The 21,982-nt window shown below is 60.8% G+C and overlaps 1 protein-coding gene across 1 annotated transcript in view; it reads right to left on the bottom strand.

The window, feature by feature from the left end:
• The window catches only part of SYNJ2 (synaptojanin 2), an 82,591-nt gene that overhangs the window by 47,613 nt on the left and 12,996 nt on the right, over nucleotides 1–21,982 (bottom strand). The window contains exons 2-4 of the mRNA XM_036247786.1: nucleotides 14,657–14,743; nucleotides 7,010–7,280; nucleotides 3,415–3,640 (exon numbers count right to left, since the gene is read on the bottom strand). Of these exons, the coding sequence (XP_036103679.1) occupies nucleotides 3,415–3,640; nucleotides 7,010–7,280; nucleotides 14,657–14,743 (584 nt within the window). The remainder of the gene's footprint in view (nucleotides 1–3,414; nucleotides 3,641–7,009; nucleotides 7,281–14,656; nucleotides 14,744–21,982) is intronic.

Raw genomic sequence — 21,982 nt, 5'->3', positions numbered from 1 at the left:
CCTTAGGGGCACCTGAACTGCCACAAAACCACGCCGCGGTTCGGACGGGCACGTGGCACTCCTGCACGGTGAGGGGGTGGCGGCCTGCGGTGCGCACTCCTGGAGTGGGCTTCGGGGAGGGCTGCCCCCTGGGCTGCGCTCGGTCCCACGTGTCCACCCACGTCCGTCATCAGGACGCTTTCCAAAGGAAGCTCACGCCTGCACCCTCTGCTGTGTTCCAGTTGTGGCTTCCTCGCCCTCCCACTTGCCCCCAGGCACCTCCCCTCCAGCACGCAGCCCCGTCCTGCCCTCAGGTGCTCTGTGGTCTTGCCCACCTCTCCAGGCAGGGGCAGCCCCAGAGGACGCAGCCCCTGCCAGGACCAGCTCTCTGTCTTGTGCCTGCTGCGCCCCCTTGGGCAGGCTCACAATCAAACTCAGCGGAGAGGCCCAGGGTTTGCTCCCTTGTTGCCAGGGAGGACGCTTCTCAGATCAGCTCTGGGAACTGAATCCTCCGCTCCCCTGGGAGCTGCCTTCTCCCCCACACGCCCTGGTGGTCACTCCGTTTGGGGGTTCCTACCGCCACAGCCGAGAGCACATGGTCCACTGCAACAGCCTGACATGTGCACGCCCCACAAAGCAAGGCCGTGACCCTCCCGCCCACCACGTGGCTGCTGAACAGGAAATCACTGCGGGGCCAACTTGCCACCTCCTGGTCCCAGGCTGGGCTGGGTTCACAGCTGTCTGCCATCTCTGGGGGAGCAGGAGATGTGGGGAGGGGTCTGGCTGCCTGTGAACCCCTCCTCTGCTCCTCGCAGCACCGCCTGATCTAGAGCCCAGAGGGGGGACGGGAGGAGGGACAGGGAGACCACGGAGGCAGCGGGAGCTGAGAAATCCCTCCCCATCCCAGCAGGTGGAGGGCACTGAGGTAGCACGAGGCCGGGGCCCAGGGGCCGAGGGGCAGTTGCTGGTATTTCTGAGGTCTAGGAGGGGACAAGGTCCCCGACTCCAAGCCAAAGCAAGGGAAGTGGGTACACAGGAGACAAGCACACGTCACCACCACGTGTAGATGAACTCCCTGGAGCAATGGCCTCCACCCCGGTCTGCAGCAGACAATAGAGCTATTTGTTTTCATAAAGCTAAGGATACTGCATTTAAAGCATAGTCCTCGAACACCGGACTGTCCCTGTTGAAGGTTGAATTTTGTCTGCACCCGCCCCCTCCCCACATAAGGATATGCTGAAGTCTTCACCCCTCGCACCACAGAGGTGACCTCGTCTAGAAACAGTCATCGCAGATGTGATTAGTTAAGATGGGGTCACACTGGAGTGGGGAAGGCCCTTCCTCCAACGTGAGTGTGTCCTTATAGAGAGGGGGACACACAGCGGCAGAGACAGAGCGCCGCTGTCCCGGCCAGGCCACCAGGAGCTGGACGAGGCAGGAAGGCCCTCCCTTCCTGCAGAGGGAGGGCAGCCCTCTGAATGATTGCTGGTTGTGATGCTGACCAAGGGGCCACTCACGTCCTCTCCTGTTTCCACTCAAAATGCCCTCTCTTAGGGAACCACAGTGATGTGGAGGGCAGCTGATTTTCCAAGGACTTACTTCGTAAGATACAGTAGATGGGACCCCATTTTGAAAGACTGGTTGGCACGCAAACATCCAGGGCACACCCAGCAAGAGGAGCAAATGAGGGACCGCCGGTCTGAGGGCTGGACAGAGAATGGGACAGGGCTGAGGTGTGGGCCTTGCTCCAGGGCCGCCGACGAAACCCCCAGAATCGGGTTCGGTGACCAGGTCCGGGGCTTTGTATGATTTGTACGATCAGACTCCGCCCTTTTGGCCCCCAGGTCCTAGCACAGCACCCGGCCCATAGCAGGTGGTAACTAATAAGAATGTGTTGAATGAACTGGATGATTCAAAGGCTAATGACACAGGGTGGACAGAGGGGATGAAGGTGAGGCCTGAGAACAAAAGGAAGCAATTTTCACCATGAACACAGGAGCGAGAAAAAAGAAAGTAGCCCCCATTGCGGGGCACCGTTTTCTCTCATTTCATTTTTATCCTCACCTGAGGACATTTTTGCATTTATCTTCAGATAAAGCGGGAGGGAGAGAGGGGGAAAGAAAGAGAAACATAGATGTGAGAGAGACTTATCAACTGGTTGCCACCCACATGACCCCAATTGGGGCCGGGGACAAACTGCAACCGAGGTACATGCCCTTAGTGGGAACCGAACCCGGGACTCTCTGGTCCACAGGCCGATGCTCTAACCTCTGAGCCAAACTGGCCAGGGCTCTCTCTCATTTCCAACCAGGTGTTTATTTACCTGCCACATCTGTATCCAGGAGTGCAGATATGGGGAGAAGTCCCAGGCAAGAAACTAGCCCTGCTGCTCATCTTAAGGCTCCCGCAGGGGCAGCTCACCGGGGGCTCCAGTCTCTGCTGAATTAAGCTGCCTGCAGCCCTCCCAGGAGGCCCCTCCCATGGCTACAGTGCAGGAGGGGGAGCCACAGCCACCGAGCAGACACAGGTGTTGGCAGCTTGACGCCCACCGGCACACTGCACCTGTGCCTTCCACGGGCCTCCACGTCTTACACTGATTCCACCTGTTCGTCCACACGGGGGCATTATCCTCCACACGGCACGTTAGAGAGAAGAACAGCGGTTGTGAGACAGCATCTCTGGGAATAAGGACAGCGTTTAGAAAACGAATCAATGAGAAAGTAAGCAGATGGTTCTGGTCCACGGGCGCCGGAAGCACCAGCTGCTAAGCACATGGTTCCACAGCACCAGGTGCTGAGACTGCTCCAGGGCGAAGCTGCAGGTAGCTGTTTCTTCTCTCCTTCTGTTACAGAGGTACCGACTGCTTCTGTTTTTTAATCCTCACCTGAGCACATTTTTCCATTGATTTTCAGATACAGTGGGAAGGAGTAGGAGGAGGGAGTGAGGGAGAGTAACATTGATGTGAGAGAGACACATCAATTGGTTGCCTCCTGCACGACCCAAACCAGGGCCGGGGACAAACTGCAACCGAGATACGTGTCCTTAGCGGGAACCGAACCCGGGTTTCTCTGGACCGCAGGCTGACGCTCTAACCGCTGAGCCAAACCGGCCAGGGCCTGACTTCTGTCTTAAGGTTTCTAAATTCTACTGGTCCGTCCACCGCCAGCTGCTCTCTGTATAACTGCCGCCCGGCACAATCCTGCTCCTTCGAGCTGGAAGGGCCTCAGGTCAGCGCTGGTTTCCCAGCCTGAGAAGGAGGCAGAAAGATGCCCCGTGAACGCAGAGGCCACGGCGCAGCCAGAGCCGGAGGACTCGCTCTGCTCCCCAGTAAGGAGCCTGCCGGTCAGACACGGCCTCCAATACCCCAGAGGCAACACGCCTGCAGGGGCAGCACCCCCTCCGAACCACCGGGGCCAGGACGGCCTGGGCACTGACCTGCTCTGTCTCCACGAAGTTGGACACGTGGCCATCGTCATTCACGCCGCGGGTGTGGAATCGCGCACCCGCCCGCGCGCAGCTGATGCGTGAGATGAGGCAGGCCTTGGCCTGCTTGTGCGAGGCGTACACCGTGCGGATGGCCACCACCCCGCAGATGACCTTCAGCAGCCAGTCACAGCAGCTCACCTGGTGCTGCCTCAGGGGCAGGTGCAGCAGGTGGTTCCTGAAAAACAGCCCACAGCGCGCGGGTCACCTCGCGGCCTCCGGCGGCCTCCGCCCGGTGTTCCCCGAGCACGAGGGAACTCAAGGGCTCCCCGGTAACTGCACTCGGGACACGCGGCCCAGGACGTCTGTGAGCTTCTGAGGGCACCAAGCAGGGCCACTGGGACATGTGCGGCAGGAAAGGACAGGGCTCTCCTGAAGCCACTGCTGGCGACCGTGGCGAGGGAAGCCACGCGTGGCTGGTGAGCCACCATGAGCCTCCCTGTGAATTTCAGAGCAGCCTGATTAGACCTGTGGTCTCCACTGAAATCCCATCAGTAAAACTTGAATCGTGTTTTGTGATTAAGTAATTAAACCATATTAAATACACGCATGCTTATTTACAAAGCAATCCCAAATAAATAGAAGAAAAGGAGGTGGAAATAAAACGTAATGGCGGTTCCAGTACTTCCGTACCTGGTGGACTGCTCTGGGCCTCTGGGGGACCCTGGTGTGCTGGGGTGCAACATTTATCGAGTGCACTGAGCAGCATTCTAAGTGCTTCAGGGTGGATTAACTCACTGTGTCCTCCAAACGACACTATGGGACAGGTGTTATCACTCACCCCATTATACAGGTAAACTGAGGCACAGGGACACGAAGGACCCACTTGCCCAAGGACAGGCAGCGGCAGCATGGCTGGGAGCCTGTGCTCTCGGCCCTGGCCCCCCCCCCCCGGCCCCGGCCCCCCGCCCCCGGCCCCCCCCCCCCGGCCCCCGGCCCCCGGCCCCCGGCCCCCCTGCCGGAGGCCCCACCTCTATAGCTGCAGCTGCCTGACCACATCCTCCTGTCCTCGTGCTGGGTGGTTGAGCGGATCTAGATCACTTGCTCTGTTTGTTCAACAAGGCCCCGCCGGCCCTGCCCTTGAGCCTTCCCAAAGGGAGCAGCACTTCTCATTCCTGGAGAAGTGCGCAGAGAGCCCTGATGTCTCAGGCGGCTCCTCCGAGCAGCTGGGACCCCAGCTTAGGCCAGCCTCCCTGACTGTGAGCTGGGCCACCTGCACCTGGGCACCGCGAGCCCCTGGGGGGTGGAGCGGCCACGTGGGACGCCGGTCCGCCCCACGAGCTCTCAGAACCACGGTGCCTGCTGCCTGAAAAGTGATGCTCAGGGAGACTTTACAAAGCTCACCTCCCTCTTCTGCACCTCTCTCTATAGTCCAGGTGATGAACCGTGGACATATGAAGCCCACACCGACTCCAGATCTTCCAGAGTCTCCCAGACGCAGCTGTGCCCAGAGTCACCGGTGCCAGGAGCAGACTTGCCAAGGGGACAACTTTGAATGAAGCCTGTAGTCACACTGGCCTGACCCTCTGTGGGAGGATGGTCACTACCCCCAAGGAGGAGGAGCCAGAAAGGAGAACAGCTTTGCACCCCCCGCCCCAGGCTTTGCTTGTGCTCGGAAGCAGTCGACAGGGTGATAACCAGCCCAGAAAAATGACTTCACCCCGAGATAAACTCTCCCTTACTCCCCAGCCACATTCAGCACTGGCCCCATCTGACTCCAGATACGGGTGCAGACACGACATCCCAAATGGTGGGTTAGGACATCGAGCCTCTGACCACTCAGCCAGAGCCGAGTCAGTTGTGGTCAGTCCCGTGGCACCACCCTGAGCCCAACCACCACACCCTGGTGACGGCCCAGCAGCCTGGCACCCTCCGGAAGCGCTGCCTCCTCTCAACTGAAGTCCAAGTCTGGTGTCCACGGGGGTCTCCCCTTCCCGAGCCCCTCTGAGCCCCCACTGGGTGGACCTGCGTTGTCTTCCTGTTTCGTGCGCCTCGAATCTCTAGCCACCGCGCTGCGGGGGGTGGGGGGGCGGGGGCGAGGAGAGCTGCTGCACAGGGGGTGGCATCCAGGGTCCTGACATCCCTCTGGTCCCACAAAGTTCCCAAGGAATGTCACAGGCTCAGAGACTTCTCGCCTCTGCACCCCGACGGTCCAGGTTGGAAATGGCTCCACGGCCTGGGCACAAAGACCCGCCGTCCATATCTCAGCGGCTGCGGCCGCATGCACCAGCTGGTCCCTGCCTGGTGAGCCACAGAAACACGCCCCTGGACCAGCAGCAGGTGCCACCATCACCGCCTTGCTGGGCAGGCCGCGTCTTGGGCCCTTCTGGACCCGCGGGTCAGAGGTGCCTCGGAACAGATCGCGGGAGAGGCCTGTGTGTTTACGGGGTGAGCACAGGACTGCCCCAAAGCGCAAAGTCAGAGGACCCGAGAGGAATGGGGGCGGGGAGGGCCGGGGCGCAGGAAAGGCTGACGAAGCCCCCTTTCTCCAAGCAGAAGCCAGGAGTTCCCTTGGCGGGGGGCGGGGAGGGGCCGAGCACCAAGGAGAGAACATTTATGCGGTGAGGGGACCTCTGACTTCCTGTTTGGGCGAAGGGAGGAACACACACTAAGGGCATAAATGAGCCTCCCCAACCCTGTCTAGGGCTGGGAAACGGGGGTAGCCCCAAAGGCAAACACGGGAATTCTAAGAACATCCCAGTATATGAATTGGAACATCTACAGTAGGATTTCATTTTTACTTCTGACTCCTTTCCACACGTCCTGGTACATCGGAGGGGAACAGACCCTGGCACCCCAGACCTGAGCACCGCGTAGGTGCATCAGTGACCCCCATCACAGGACTCATCAGGGTCATTACCCCCAGCACCCAGAAAGGGCCAGAGACCATTTACATGTCCATAGGGTCAACCACACCTCGCCAGGCAGGAACACCCAGATGACCCTACAATCAGAGACCCAGCCAGCTTGGTCTGGGTTCGGGACATGTCTCACCACGGGACTACATCACGTGGGCAGGACGGCTCAGTCTCCCCATTGTTGGGGCTGGTTTGGGATCTGGAACCAGAATGCCTGGGTTCGGATTTCCTCACTTGTTCAAGCCTCAATCCCCTCATCTGTAAAATGGGGATAACCTGCCCCACCTCATAGACTCCTACGAGGAAAGTGAGACCACCACCCAAGGAGAACCTAGAACACGCCTGGAGCGTGAGCGGTCTGTCCGCGGGGCTCACCCGGGCCTGCTGGGAAGGCAGCCAAAGAGCTGAGCACAGGCCCAGACGCAGGGGCAGGAGGGTGGCTTTGATGCTCTTCACTTACAGCCCCTCTCTTCTTTCCTGTGTCTACCACTCTGAACACCTTCCCTGGCCCCAGGCGTGGGGACCATGGGGTCTGTCGTCCTCTCACTGTGTGGAGAGCGAGTGGCATGGACCCCAGCTCTCAGAGGTGACCCAGGACCCCGGGACGACGCACAGACGAGATCAAGGACACAGGTGCCGCCGGAGCCTGCGCCCCGTGACCGGGGAGCGTCCGGGGCCCAGGGCCTCACCAGAAGAAGGCGTTCCCCCACTCGTGGCTGTCATCGCCCTGCTTCTGCGCCCGGACGGTGAGGTCGAAGCGCGACCCGTCGCTGGGCCAGGAGAAGTAGAAGGCGCCCGAGCTGAGGGCCTTCCTGAGGGCTGCGAGCCGGGCCTCCTCCCCGGGGTCTTCCTGCAGCGGGTGGAAGTCGGTGGCGGTGATCTTGTAGATTTCAGCGTCTGGGATTCTGCCCACAGATGTGCAGCCTGTCACCAAAACCAGGAAGCTCAGGGACGTGTTACCTGGAGGGGAAATTGGACGGGCGGCTTAGGACCATGGTGGGCAGCTCACATCACCAGGGGCCCACACAGCCCAGGTTCGCGGCAGCCACGTGACTTCCTGTCCGCGAGTCCCCGGGTCCCGTGGCTCCTCCAATCCCTCAACGCAGCATCTCAGGACCCGCCCTGCCACGTGGGCCCGCAGCCGAGCCAGGGCTCTGCGCCTGACCCTGGGCCGCAGCGGAGCCTCCCGGGAGCCTGCTAGAAATGCAACCTGCAGGCCTGGCCAGACCTGCTGCCCACCAGGGCTGAGGGTTGCTGGCCTGGACACTTCCCCGCCCCAAACCCTCTCTCCCTCTCTGTCCCCCACGAATCCTCAGCTACGGCCCCCCAGCCAGTCCGTCCTCCCCGCTCCACCCCTGGAGCGGCCTCCCGCCCCAGCCAGTCCGACCTCCCTCCTCCACCTGAATCCTTCCATGGCTCCACTTCCCCTGGAACTGAAATGGAAACTCCTCCCACCCTCGTCCCCGCCCCTACCCGCCTATGGACACCAGGGTCCAGCAGCTGTCGTGGGTGGTGCTCTGTAGCTCCTCAAATGTGCCCTGTGCCCTCCCACCCCTGGGCCTTCGCCCAAGACGCTCCTCTGCCCCGGATGCCCCACCACACTGTTTGCCCAACAGGGCCTCCCACGACCCCCACTACCCCTCCGCTTCCCCGGCTCCACCTCTGGAACAGCACCAGCCTTCCCACGGGCTCGTCAGGACCATCCTACCTGCCTCCCCTCCTCCCACCTTAACCAGGAGGTCACCTCTCCACCCTTTCGGGTCATCTAAGCAGCACCTCCTCCAGGGAGCCTTCCCTGCTCTCCCGAGACACGGTTAGCTGCCCCTCTACATGCCAGCAGCATCCTGTTGGCCCTTGTCTCAGGCAGAGCTGACACCCTCCTTCCCCACCAGCGTCGCCAGCAGACGGGCTCCTGAGGGGCAGCACTGTGAGGAGACGGTGCGCCCCAGAATCACCTGCGTGTGGCTAATGCTTGATTAGTCTCCCAAACAAGCCAGCCTGAGAGCAGTTCAAACCTCCTGCCCCCAGGAAGGTTCCCAAACACCGCTGACCCCTCGCTGGGAGGACACAGCCCTCCAGGGCCCCCAGACACTGTCCCTGGCTGTCTGCTGCCCTGCACCCCTCCCCCAGCCCCACACAGCAGGCCGGGCACACAGGTGCTGTGTGAGTCAGGTGCCCGCGATGCTCAGGGCGCTGGGGACAGTGTCCGCTCTCCTCAGCTGGGTGGCTGGTTACCCATCAGGGGCTGACATGGGTCTGGCCCAATGGACACTCCTCCCACTTTCTAGCAAGTTCTACTCCAAATGGTCAGGGGTCATCACTGCAGTGATGGCGATCAACAGCCTAGATCTCTGGACACTGAAAAAAACCCTAAGACGGCCAAGTCCTCCTCACACTTCACAGGAGGAGGGCTGCCCGGGGTCAGGTGATGCCTGTTTTTGTTTTCTTTTTTTAAATATATTTTTATTGATTTTAGAGAGAGAGGAAGGGAGAGGGAGCAAGAGACAGAAACATTGATGAGAGAGAAATTAGCCGCCTCCTGCATGCTCCCCCACTGGGGATCGAGCCCAGAACCTGGGCATGTGCCCTGACCGGGAATCGAACCAGTGACCTATAGATGCACGGGATGACGCTCAACCACTGAGCCACACCAGCCGGGCAGGTCTGGGTTTTATTAAAGATCCCTCCATGTGATAAGTAGGTCACCTCTCATACCAGGCCTACAGCTGGGGGAGGGGGCGTCCAGCAGGGTGACCACTATGGCTCAGATCCCACCTCACCAGTCAGGTTAGCAGGAAACCATGTTAAAACAACACAAGGTTTGGCTCAGCGGTTAGAGCATCGGCCTGCGGTCCAGAGAGACCCGGGTTCGGTTCCCGCTAAGGGCACATATCTTGGTTGCAGTTTGTCCCCGGCCCTGGTTGGTTGTGCGAGTGGCAGCCACTCGATGTGTCCCTTTCATGTCAATGTTTCTCTCTCTCTCTCTCTTCCTCTCTCTCTCCCTCCCACTCTATCTGAACAAAAAATGGAAAAATGTCCTTGGGTGAGGATAAAAAAACAACACCACAAGAAGGAGGCAATAGTGCTGTGAATGGTGACCGGGACCAGGGGCTGAGTTTCCTGAGAAGAACGGGCGTCATTTCTGGGGCACAGGTGGGTTTGTGCGCCTCTATTCCCACCGCCTGTGCCAAAACCAGTGCCCAGGTGTCCCGTCCGCCTGCTCAGATGGGTGCAGTGCGGGGAGGGCACAGTTCAGCAGCGGACCCTGGAGCCGGAGGACAGCCCTGTGCCCAAGACCAGACTGGAGGGCGCGGGTTCCGGAGGGGCACGGACCAGTCTCCACCTCTCCCCGGTCCTCACAGCCGCTGCGAGGGGGCTGAGCTGGCAGGAGCCCCAGGTCGCTGCGAGGCAGTGGCAGGTGTGGCCGGGAGGCTGGGTGGGCATGCTGCAGAAGGCATGGGGAGGCTCTTCAGATGGATGCGAACACAGGACAGTGCCGCCGCACTGAGCCGGGCTGATCCCGGGACCAGGGCTCAGAGGGTGATGGAGAGCCGCGTGGGGGGCCTGGAGCCAGGCATTTCGATGTCTGCTGCTTCTCAGGGTGGGCTCACCCCGTGCAGGCGCCGTCCACAATCCCGGGAGGTGCCATGTTTGCCCCATTTTACAGAAAGGGAGAAACAGGCACAGAGAGGTTTTGAAGGGAAGGGTCCTGGTTCGACCCAGCACCGGGCTGCTGGGGGTCACTGCACCCCCGGCCCACCTGTCAGGGTGGTGTTGGCCTGGGTCCCCACCGAGGAGGTGTCTCTAGGGGACGGAAGTGAGGCCAGTGGGACAAGCCCTCTGGGCCGCCATGAGCACAGGGTCACTTTCTCACCGCCAAGACCCTATCAACTTAGACATTCTTTCCCTCCGGAGGGCTGCCTTCAACCCCCTCCCAAGCAGAGCTGCCCACGCCCCGGGCCAGCAGCGGCAGGGTCCGGTCTCTCTAGCTGTGGCCACCTGTCATCTGGCAGGGGAGGGCTGGCACTCGGGTCACCATGAGTCACGGCAGACACAATGCCATTCATTCGGGGACAAGGCTGGGCGTGTTCTGTCAGCCCCCCCTCCCCCCGCCCAGTGCTGGCATCTCTGCTGGGCTCTGAGCTCTCTCCCCAGCGAGGCTCCTGCCAACCTCAACCCTGGGCGGCCTGTGGACTGTCCGATCCACCTCTCTGCTCCTACAGGGCACTCCCTCACTTAGATCTGTGAACCAAGGACACAGGAACTCTGGGCTGTCCCGCTGGGAAGCAAGGAGCCTTGGCCAGAGGATCCCTGAGCCCCCTCCCGGCCCCGTGCCAACAAGCTCGGAATCCCATGGCCTTCGCAGCCACACGGCCCGGCTCAGAGGCTCCGCCACCCGCCCTTTTTAGAAGGCGAATGCGGTGCAGGCCGGGCCCTGCTGGCCGCTGACAGCTCAGGACAGCCGGCGGTGCGGTGTCCCCGCTCCAACTGGGAGCCTGCCGCGGCCAGGGCGCTTCCACACGGAATGCCCCAGAGAGCGGGGCGCCGGCTACTGACCAGCACACCGCTGGGGGCAGGTGTTAAAATGAATTACTCTGGCCCTGGCCGGTTTGGCTCAGCGGTTGGAGCGTCGGCCTGCGGTCCAGAGAGACCCGGGTTCGGTTCCCGCTAAGGGCACGTACCTCGGTTGCAGTTTGTCCCCGGCCCTGGTTGGTCGTGCGGGAGGCAGCCACTCGATGTGTCCCTTCACGTCGATGTTTCTCTCTCTCTCTCTCCCTCTCACTCCCTCCTGCTCCATCTGAACAAAAAATGGAAAAATGTCCTCGGGTGAGGATAAAAAAAAAATGAATTACTCTGAGGCCCGAAGGCCATTCCATGCCACAGCTTGCTCGGGAACAGTGCACACCGCGACACAAGACGGCCAAACTCCCACCCGGACTGTCCCTTCTGACGTGGCAGCCACAGAAGTCAGCCCCCAGTGAGCCTCGCCTGTCAGTCAGGAGTGGTGGCCCCACACCCAGTTCCCCGCGGGGTCCTCTGCGGCCGCCCCCGCCCAGTCCCCAGCTCAGCCTCCCACAGAAGTCTCCTGACGGCAGCTAAGGGGGCGAGGCCGTTCAGTCTTACAGGGAGGAAGACAGCCCTAGGGAGGCGACGTGAGAGCCGCTGGACCGCGAGCCGGGTGGCCCCGGGAAGGGGCTGTGGGTGGCTTCCCGGGCTGTGCCCTGCGGCCCAGGAGACGCGAGCAGGCCTCCAGAGCTCAGGGTAAAGCAGCTACGTCCCCGCAGTCACCAGAAGTTCTTTCTCCTGCTCTACCCTCGCTTTCTGTGCTCCGGATCGTGGTCGTCGGGAAGCCCCGTGCCCCTGCTAATTGTGGGGGCTCTGCCCCTCCTGCTGGGAGGAAGGGGGATTTGGAACTCTGTCTGAAAACCCAGGAACCTGAGATAAGGCTTTTATGCGATTTTTGTGCATGTTTCTGAATTTCTAACATAAAGGCTCTTTTCACTCAGGGAGACAGAAACGGAACATGCCCCGAGCCGAGAGCCGGAGGGGCAGCCTCTCAGGACAGAGACCCTCAGCCTGAGAAAGCCAGGAGGGAGGCCCAGAGACACTGGGGCAACCGGAGCTGAATCATGCTCCGAGCTCCCCAGGACCCTGGACGGAGAGAAGACGGCAAAGCGCACAGATCCAGTCTGGGTGGGGCCGGCAGCGGGAGGGGAACCAGCTTAAAGCCAACTCTTCAACGTCACCAAAGGGGGTTTGGGAAAGTCACTGATAAGGTCCGATCCTTCCATTCTTCAGCTACCCCAGGTCGCTTTCAGAAATGTGTCGGGAAAGGCCAAGTAATCCTGACATTCCAAATGTCAGCCTCCTCCTGCCCTCACTCAGAGACCCTCCCAGCCCCCCTGGAGGGGGACGCAGGCAGCGGGGACATCAGAATGGGGGCTGGCAACCTGATGGCCAGGGCGCGGCCTCCTCAGCTGGTCTGGCCACCAGAGGCTGTGTTCAGGCCCCCTCAGCGGAGGGCCGGCCGGCGGGCACTGGCGGCGGGGAGGGAGGAGGGCCGGCCGGCGGGCACTGGCCGCGGGGAGGGAGGAGGGCCGGCGGGCACTGGCCGCGGGGAGGGAGGAGGGCCGGCGGGCACTGGCCGCGGGGAGGGAGGAGGGCCGGCGGGCACTGGCCGCGGGGAGGGAGGAGGGCCGGCGGGCACTGGCCGCGGGGAGGGAGGAGGGCCAGCGGGCACTGGCCGCGGGGAGGGAGGAGGGCCGGCTGGCACTGGCCGCGGGGAGGGAGGAGGGCCGGCCGGCGGGCACTGGCCGCGGGGAGGGAGGAGGGCCAGCGGGCACTGGCCACGAGAGGGCAGCTCCCGGAGTCGGTTCACCTGTCTCTACCTCTCTGCCCGGGTGCTGCCGCTGAGGCCTGCCCTGGCCCCTGGGCTGGGTACCCTGCAGACACCCTAGCTCACTCTGACAATATTTTCTGGGGGCTCTCACCCTTCCTGGTTGGGGCCCTTTGCCTATAGCTGACCTCCGATCACAGCCCTGGGATGGGGGAAGTGCTGCTCTCCTGTCCGTGGAAGCTCTGCCCTCTGGGGACAGCGCAGCCTGCGGGGAGAGCGGCCCCTGGTGCCGGGAGGCACGGAGCCCGAGTCAGCTTGCGAACAGCCCGGCCGTGGGCAGGTTATGGCCCTGCACGGGACCCGGGACCCTCCGGGGCCAAACGGATCATTTAATGAAGCACGGGAAATACGGTGCCAGTCCCAACTGTAAGATGTCAACCACTGGAACACTCCCTGAGCGCCCGGAGGTCACGAGGTAAGAGTGTCACAGACAAATGACACCTGGCAGCTAAGCTGTCCACACGTGTCTCCCTGAGTCTGTGAAGCAGGGCAGCGGCAGCACCCACCTCAGGCTGCTGGGGGTGCAGCTGAGCAGCCGGCGACAACAGTCCAGCAGTGCCTGGCCCAGGGCCAGCCCCTGCAAGGCCACCTGCCACCTCACGTCGGCACAATTAAGGCCACAGGAATTTTTCGTAATCGCAAAAGGATCACTGGGGTGGGGGTGGGGGGAGATCCTATAGAAAACCCTGGCAGGCAGCACATTTTCATGGAAAGAGGGAGCATTTAGAAGCAGCAGCGAGGTCTGGGTTTGGATCCCAGCTGAGTGTCTTCAGCAAGTTACTTGACCCCCCTGAGCATGTTCCCTTCACTGTAAAATGGGGGTGAAGATGCAGGATCATGCTGTTTATCTGCAGGATTAAGTAACATAACGTATATCTAGTCCTTGGCACAACATGGACATTTAGTAAGTGCACTTTGTCGTGGGGGTACTGAGTGCTTTTCCTAAGCACTGTTCAGAAACTACCAATGCCATCAGCATAGATCAGGGGAAAACAATCATCCCAGAAAAGACCCAGAAAAGTGAGGGCAGGCACCGGTGCTGCCCTGGGGGCTCTAACCGAGCTCCGTGCAGGAAGCCAGCGGCGGAGGGCGGTGCGGAGGTGGAGCTCGGCTTGGGAAAGCCATCGTGCCTGAATTCGGCCAACTCTCAGCCATTCCCATTTCGACCCAGCGGGACCAAGAATCAGGATCGCCACTTGCGCTCTGGTCTCGGCCCCACCACTCACTGATGACACGGTGAGGCCAACGTGCGCTAGCTGGCGGAGGTGGAGGGAAGGACGTGGTGGCACCAGGGTTCCCACGAGGGCCCGGACAGCAGAGGTGGCTGGGTGGCCCCAGGGGGGATGCTGTGACCCCAGGGCAGCCTGGACAACCACTTGGCCTCTGTCTCATCCTGAGCGAGGATGCCCACCTTTCAGGTCAGGTGGAGTGGCCCGTTTCGTGGTGCACTTTCCTTTCCCCAGCTCCCCTCCTCCCCCACCCCGGGCCTGCTGCTCAGGGCCTGGCGGCTTGTCTCTCCTGGCCAACAATGCCCAGACCAGCCTGTCCCGCCCATCCAGGGGGCTCGGGACCTCTGGCATCCACCCCTTCTAAAGTCAGAGTACAGGGCCCTTATAAATGACGACAAACAACCCCCTGGGCAGATCCCTCCCTGCCCCCCCTCCACACACACAATGATGCTCAGATCCCGATGGGCAAACAACAAAGGTGAGCTTTCTCTGCACCCAAGGCCAGAAGCTGCACAGACGGGGAGAACCTGGCTGCACTCACCTTGACCTTCCGGCATGGAGGAGCAGGCTCAGCAAAGCAAACACTGGAAAGATCCTAACAGTTAAAATACAAGCCTACATCCGGCAGTCTTTCCGAACTCACAGGAGACCGGCTCTGCCCAGCAGGCAGGCGTTCTGACAGCTGCTGTTCCGTGGGAAGGGACACTCACCAGACTTTAACCTGAGCTCCCCCAAGCAGCCATAGGCGTCGGTGAGCTTCCCATACTGGCCTCTGATGACCTCCTTCTCTTCGGGGGCTAGGGGACAAACACATCGCAGACAGCGTCAGTGCGGTCTCCCATCGGGGCTCACTCACCGCAGCCTTCCAGTGGCTCCCACCCACTCGAAAAAGAAAACGCAGAGACAATAGCTCGGCCCCCAGGAATACGTGTGGAGGTTTCACCAACAGCAAATCACCAGGCAGCCGAGATTTAGACCTCCTCTCGAAAAGCTTGCTTTCTGCAATCGCCCCCAGCTTCCTGTGGGCTGGGGAGGGTGAGGGGCATCCCTGGCTGGCCGAGGCGCCGGGTTTGAGCTGGGAGCAGGTGCCCTGGGCCTGACCCTGTCACTCTGCCCCACGACCCACGTGCCCAGCAACAGGAGTGAGTCATCCTTACCTGCTGGGGGGGCCTTCCTTCCAAATGTGTCCACTGGACGCTTTATTCTGCCCACACCCTCGGGAACTGCTACCCCACAGGGAGGCTGAGCAGAAGGCTGGGTCCCCAGATACCCCGGGCCCAGGTACAGTGAGCCCTAAGGCAAGCTGCATGAGCAGAGGCCCCCACCCCCACCCCTCCACCCCACTGCAGTTATGCCCAGAGCACGTCACAGGCTGGTGTGAAAGCAAAGCTGACCCTTAGGGGCAGGGACCCCGCCCTTTCCGGTGACACCCCAGACACCTGCTATTCCAGGGACAGGCTCTAGACCCCTTGTCAGAGGAAAGTCTCCAAGGGCACAGAACAAACAGAAACACGGTGAACCCTCAACAGGGACCGAGCAACCCCACGAGGGAGACGCCCCAGCCAAGCAGCCACTGGGCCCGAGGCCCTCCCTCGGCCACAGTGCAGGCCCGGCCCGCACCGCGGAGCCTTGTGCTCGTGCTGAGACCAGGTCCAGTTTCCAGCAGACTCTCAGAGGGTTCGTGACTAGGACCCAGTTTAACACACGGCCTTTCTACCCAGTACTCACATGAACGTTTCTGATCCATTCGGGGGCTTACTATTGGGGGGAGGCAGAGGAGGCCACAGTCCCGCCCACCAGGCCCACAGCCTGGCTCAAAAGATCACACGCTCGGGACTCTGCGGGTGAGAAGACTGAGTGGCCTCACTGAGCTCAAGCCAAGGTGTCAGCAGGCCTGTGCGCCTTCCGGAAGCTCTAGGAGAGAATCCTCGTCCCGGCCCGGCTCTGCCAGCTCCGAGGGGTCTGGCTACCTCGGCTCCTGGCCACCCCCCCTCAAGGCCAGCGGCCCGGCCTCTGCCTGCTCCATCCTCACACCTCACACTCTCTCTCCTGCCTCCCTCCCATCTCTCAAGGGCTCTGTGAGACCCCGGACCCACCACCCGCTCAGGAAGTCCTCCCATCTCGAGGTATCACGGCTGCAGAGTCCTCATGCCACGTCCGGCAACATTCACGGAGCTGGGGGTTCGCTGGGGGCCTCCTGCTCCCTCAGGATGGAGGCCCAGGGGCCAGGAATCCCCTCGGTCCTCCCCCTGCTCCCAGCTGAGATGAACAGCGCCTCCTGCACAGGGGCAGTGACAAGGGGCCGCACTGTCCCGTGCCTGTGGGGCCTCCCGGCAGCCGGCCTGCTCCCTGCTGGAGGACAGCCAGGTCCTGTCAGCCCGACCTCCCAGGTGGAGGCGAGTGTCGCTCCTGCGGCCACGTGCACGACCCCCGTGGCGTTTCTGAGCCCACGGGGACTGGCAGAGCCCGGGAGCGGCACACGGGAGCGCCCAGGCCTCTGCTCGGTAGAAAGGGGATAGACGCAGGAGAATGTTCCGACACACACTGTGTACACTTCAAGTCTAGGAGCTTCACAAAGCCTTCGCACCCCCTGGTCCTCCGCCGGTTAGCCGTGAATCGGGGCTCTTCGCACGGCAGACAGGAGAGCGCAGAGCGCGCAGCACAGCGGTGTGGTCAATCCGCCCCCTGGCCCGCCGACCAGGAGGAGTGGAGGCGGGCGGGCCGCTCCCCCGCCGGAGCCCAGGCCCCCGGCGCACATCACACCACCCTGCCATCTCCGACACAGACGTTCAGCCTCGTATTTTAAAACCAAACAAGCCCACCCCGCAGGGCCACCTGGTCCCATCCGGGTCCTGCGAATGACTGACTCCCTAACTCAACATCCTTCTGCCTGTGCCAGCTCTCGGCAAACGTCTACACCAGCGCCCAGGTAAGGGATGAAGGAAGCTGCTGGAAGGGCGCTGGGGGACGGAGGACACGTGCCCGCTCTCGTGGGGCAGCGGTCAGTTCCAGCCAGTGGCCCCCAGGCGGGCATGCCCGCCCAGTGCCAGCAGGTGCCCAGTTTTCCGAGAGAAATAGGACAGTGCTGGTTTTCAGCGTGACAACGGTTATTTTAAGCACTGTGTGGGCACAGCACACACCTCTGCAGACTGTGCTGCCCATTCGCAGCTTCTGTCCCTCCCTGTTGATGTCTCCAGGACAGACTGTCTCGTCTTCCACAGTCTCCTTGCACTTCCTGTAGGTTTTCCCGTGCGGATGCCTTTGCTCTCGCTGCCACTGGCCGTGGACGTCCCGCCTGCTAAGAAGAGTCCTCCCATCTGCTCTCCCGTCCCCCTCCTCACCCACCTCTTGGCCCTGGGATGCCGCCACTCATTTGTGAACGTGCAGCTGAGAGCCCGCTGGGCTGGCACTGTCCTGGCACAGGGGTCCAGCAATGAACCGAACAGACAGGTCCCTGCACACAGTCAGCCGAGGCAGGCACTGAGTGCTGAGCGAGGACAGTGGAGGAGCCCGTGGGTGGGGCCCTGGAGCAGGGCACTGCTAAGGCACAGCCATGAAGGCCCAGTCAGTGCCAGGCCAGCGTCCTGCCAGGGTGGACAGACAAGCACAGTATAGACAGTGATATGAGCGAAGGAGAAAAGGTGAGCAAGGAAGAGGGGTATGAAGTGATTGTGTGTGTGTGTGTGTGTGTGTGTGTGTGAAATTTTACAGAGCAGGTTTGCGAAGGCCTCATTGCAACAGTGACCTCTGAACGCAGACCTGAAGGAAGTGAGACTGAAGGCTGAGTGAAGAGTCGGGAGCACTGTAGGCCCCCAAAGAAAATGTGCAAAGGTCCTGAGGCAGAAGCACTCCTGGCATATTCAAGGACCAGGGAGAAGATGAATGTGTCTGCCAGAGAAATCAAGTGTGTGTGTGGGGGGGCACTTAAACAGCTTTCTAGGTCATAAAAAAACCTTGGGGATTCCCTTGAGTGAGAGGGAGCCCTTGCAGGGTTTTGGGGGCCACTTCGGCTGCTGTGTTGAGAACAGAACCCAGAGGGTAAGGGGAAAAAGCAAGAACAGGTAGGAGGCACGAAAATGATTCAGGAAAGAGATAGCTGGGCCATGGTGATGGCGGTGGAGTTGCTGAGAAACACACACACACACACACACACACACACACACACACACTTTTTTATTATGGAAATTTCCAAAGAAAAACAGAGTAAACCCCATGTCCTCACATACCATGTACCCAGCACTCCAGCACCAGCTCAGGCCCTGTCTTGTTTCAGTCATCCCCCTCCTCACTCACCTACCCCGAGATCAGTGGGCCTCCGGTGTGGCCCTCAGACAACAAGCCCCGCCCAGCCCAGCTGGACCAGAAACCCTGGGCTCGAGACCCAGAACCTGTGTTTGGATGAGTCCCCTCGGTGAGAATCACTGTCCCGGATTATTCTGAGCAAACCCCAGACTCACATCATTTCATCCATAAATATTTCAGTAAGAATCTCTACAAGATAAGGGTTCTTCACACAAATGTAAAACAACGCTATCGTCACCTCTAGAACTTCAGCACCTTTCCTTCCTTCACAAACATCTGTATGTTTGAGAGGAGGCGCAAGGATTGGGGCAGACCGGACGCGGGAACGAGATGGAGATGGCTCCAGGATGACGCCGATGGCTCTCGAGCCTCTGACAGGGTGATGGCTGTCACCTGTGACGGGAAGGCTGACGGGACAGGTCTGGGCGGAGCAGCAGGAGCTCGGGCTGGTGGAGAAGTTGAGGACAGAGCCCATCTGGAGCCCAACAGAGAAGCCCGGCTGACGACACAAACCCGGGCGTCCCCAGCAAACAGAAGGTGGGGAACATCGTGAGCTTGGGGGAGATCACCAGCGGGTGAGGGTGGGGGACAGTGTGTTTAAAGGTCAGGGAGACTGAAGAGACGTGGCCAGAAAGATACAAGGGAACCCAGGAGTGTGTGGCCTCCTGGAAGCCTGCAGAAGGACGTGTGTCAGGGAGGTAGGAGGGGTCAGTGGGGTCAGAGGCTGCTCTGTGTCCTGTGACAAAATGAGCGCTCGTCATTTAGTTAGGCCTTGGTGAGCCACCAAGGCTGGTTCCAGTCAAGTGGAGGGGCAAACCCATAATAAAGAGGGTGAGAGAAAATGGGAGACACTGAGCAGAGACAATCCTTTGAGGAACTCTGTGTGTGCACATGTGTGTGCGCGCATGTGTATGCATGTGTGTCCACGTGTGCGCATATGTGTGTGTGCACCTGTGTGTGTGCGTGCATGTGCGTGCGCGTGTATGCATGTGTGTGTGTCTATGGGTGCGCATGTGTATGTACGTGTGCACATGTGTGCGTGTAAACCTGCGCATGTGTGCACATTCATGTGTATGTGTGTGTGTGCGTGCACGTGTGTGTGCGCACCCATGGGTGCGCATGTGTATGTACGTATGTGTATGCATGTGTGTCCACGTGTGTGCATATGTGTGCATGTGCACCTGTGTGTGCGTGCATGTGCGTGCACGTGTATGCATGTGTGTGTGTCTATGGGTGCGCATGTGTGTGTGTGAACCTGAGCATGCATGTGCACATTCATGTGTATATGTGTATGTGCACGTGTGTGTGTGCCCATGGGTGCGCATGTGTATGTACGTATGTGTGTGCATGTGTGTGCGTGCATGTGTAGGGGACAGAAATGTGGAGGCTGTAGAGAGGACAGAGAGGTAAAGCTTTCTCTGAGACTGGGTTAACAGCCAGTTTGCACACTGCTAGGACCCCAGGGTCAAAGACGGTGCAGCAGGAGAGAGGGGCTGACCTGGAGCCACGCCCCTGGGCAGGGCAGGAATCTGAGGCATGGGTGGGGCCGGCCTGAAACTGGGTCTGTCCACGGCTAACTGGAGAGAAGGGCAGATGTGGGTGGGCGTGTAACTGTGAAAATTCTCTCCTGCTTGCTTCCACTTCCTCGGTGCAACCAGAAGCAACTCCGTCAGCTCAGAGCCAGGGGAGGAGGGAGGAGGGGAGGAGGGGACAGGCTGAGGAGGGGGGTGCGATGGGAGGCAGGGTGTGAGTGAGCCTGCAGAGGGAGGAGGTGAGGCTTGGGGCAGGGGAGGGACTGTGCAGAGGTGGCAGCTTCGAGGGGTGGCAGTCCCAGGAGGGTCACAGATGGCTGGGGAATCACTGAGGGTGAGCTGAGGGGACAGATGGAAGATGAAGACGGGGCTGCTGGACACAGATGGCGCAGGGACCAGGGCGTGGCTGCAGAGGGAGTGGCCGAGCAGGTGGAGGACACATGCACTGGAGGAGGGGAGGTCAGGGGACTGAAGGCCAAGGTCGTCAGGAGGATCATCGTGGTGACCCAAGGTACCCAGAGCGAGGGTGGGAGGTGACGCGCTTCCTTGATATGTGTGGGCAGAGGGTTAACAGCCTGCTAGAGAGTTTGACCTTAGGTGCACGTTCTACCCTGTTTCTATGGTAACCTGATAAAAGTTGTCTAGGTTATTAGACAACATGGCTTATGATAAAAATAGACTCAACTGGTAGAAGGATCTGGACTGAGGGGAACCACAGGTGAACTGTCATAGCGATTGGGGGGCCATGGGGGCCTGTCCTCTGAGAGACCCTGGAAGCTCAGCCCGACATGGATCCAGGGGGGAGAGAGACCTCCCAGCAACTCTGGGGCTGGCATCCATGCCCGGTGAGGGAGCTGCGCCTGGGGTCGCCCCATGGCTGCCCTGAGTATGCTTCTGGGAGAGAATGCCCCCACGCCCTGTCCCCATGCCCAGCCCCCACGCCCTGCCCCCACGCCCTGCCCCCACGCCCAGCCCCCACGCCCTGCCCCCACGCCCTGCCCCCACGCCCTGCCCCCATGCCCTGCCCCCACGCCCTGCCCCCACGCCCTGCCCTCACGCCCTGCCCCCATGCCCTGCTCCCACGCCCAGCCAGCGAGCTTGGGTGTTCAGAGGAGCCTGGAAAGACCTCCTGGTGGTGCTGTGCATGAGATTCTTTTATGGAGGAGGGGAGGACAGTGCTGAAGGGGGAAGGAGGAGCCCAGGGGACACCCATCCCACCCCCACGTGAGAGGCCTGCAGGGGAAACAGAGGCTGGCCCCAGAGCAGAGAAACTTGGCCATGTCAGATGTCCCAAGGCGGGGCTGGGCTCAGAGGGACCGGCAGTCACAGCTGTGGCCCGAGTCTGCTGCTTAAAACCCAGGGCAGGCAGGCTGTGTTCCCCGCCAGCACAGAGCCAGTCCAGATGAAAACGCACGCCGACCACACGCGCCCCTTTCTTTCTTCACAATATTTTCCACAATAACATGCCATAAGGAAATTCCAGCAAAGCCCAGCCCGCAGATCAGAAAAACAAGTCGGTCAAGTGACCGGTGCAGACAGCCCACGACGGAGGTACCAGCTGCGGCTGCATTCCTGTACAGAATATTAAACCACCCTCTTGTGTTTCAGGGTCTCGGGAGGCTGGACTCATCTAGATCCAGGTCACTGTCGCCTTCATGGCTCATTCCGCGCTCAGCTCAGATTGGCTGGGGCTGCTCCTTCCAGAGTTATCGGTTTGGAGCTGAAGCAGCCCTTCAGAAAGACAATGGTTTTCCTGGGCGGGCAGAGGCTGCAGGAGTGTTGCTAGGCACGGTGGAAATCAAAACATCGGTCTGAAACAGAAGCTGGAGAGCCCAGACAAAGCCAACTGGGTGGACACGTCAGGCACTAAGAAATACTCCTGCCCCCCCCACCCCCGCCTGCCTCCCTCCCCGAACCGTCCGGGCCTCACAAGGGAGGCAGCGGGGAGGGCTCCTCCGAAAAGCATGGCCTGAGCACACCCGTGCCCCCACCCCTCCACCCTGTGCTGCTGGGCACAGCCCGGCCAGAGGAAACAGGGAAAATCCATCCCTGCTGTGGGCACAGCTAGAGAGATATCTGCAGGGCAGGCCAGGCCCCTCCACACCCCACCCTCAGGGCAGCAGGGGCTGAGTTACTAGGCCCAGGAGACAGCTGGCTCCTTGGACAAGAGGATTTCAGTGCAGAGCTGGGGACTTTATAGCC

This window comes from Molossus molossus, unplaced genomic scaffold (genome assembly GCF_014108415.1).
Source record: "Molossus molossus isolate mMolMol1 unplaced genomic scaffold, mMolMol1.p scaffold_m16_p_8, whole genome shotgun sequence".
NCBI classification, from domain to species: domain Eukaryota; kingdom Metazoa; phylum Chordata; class Mammalia; order Chiroptera; family Molossidae; genus Molossus; species Molossus molossus.
This window is presented reverse-complemented; position numbering and strand designations above follow the sequence as displayed.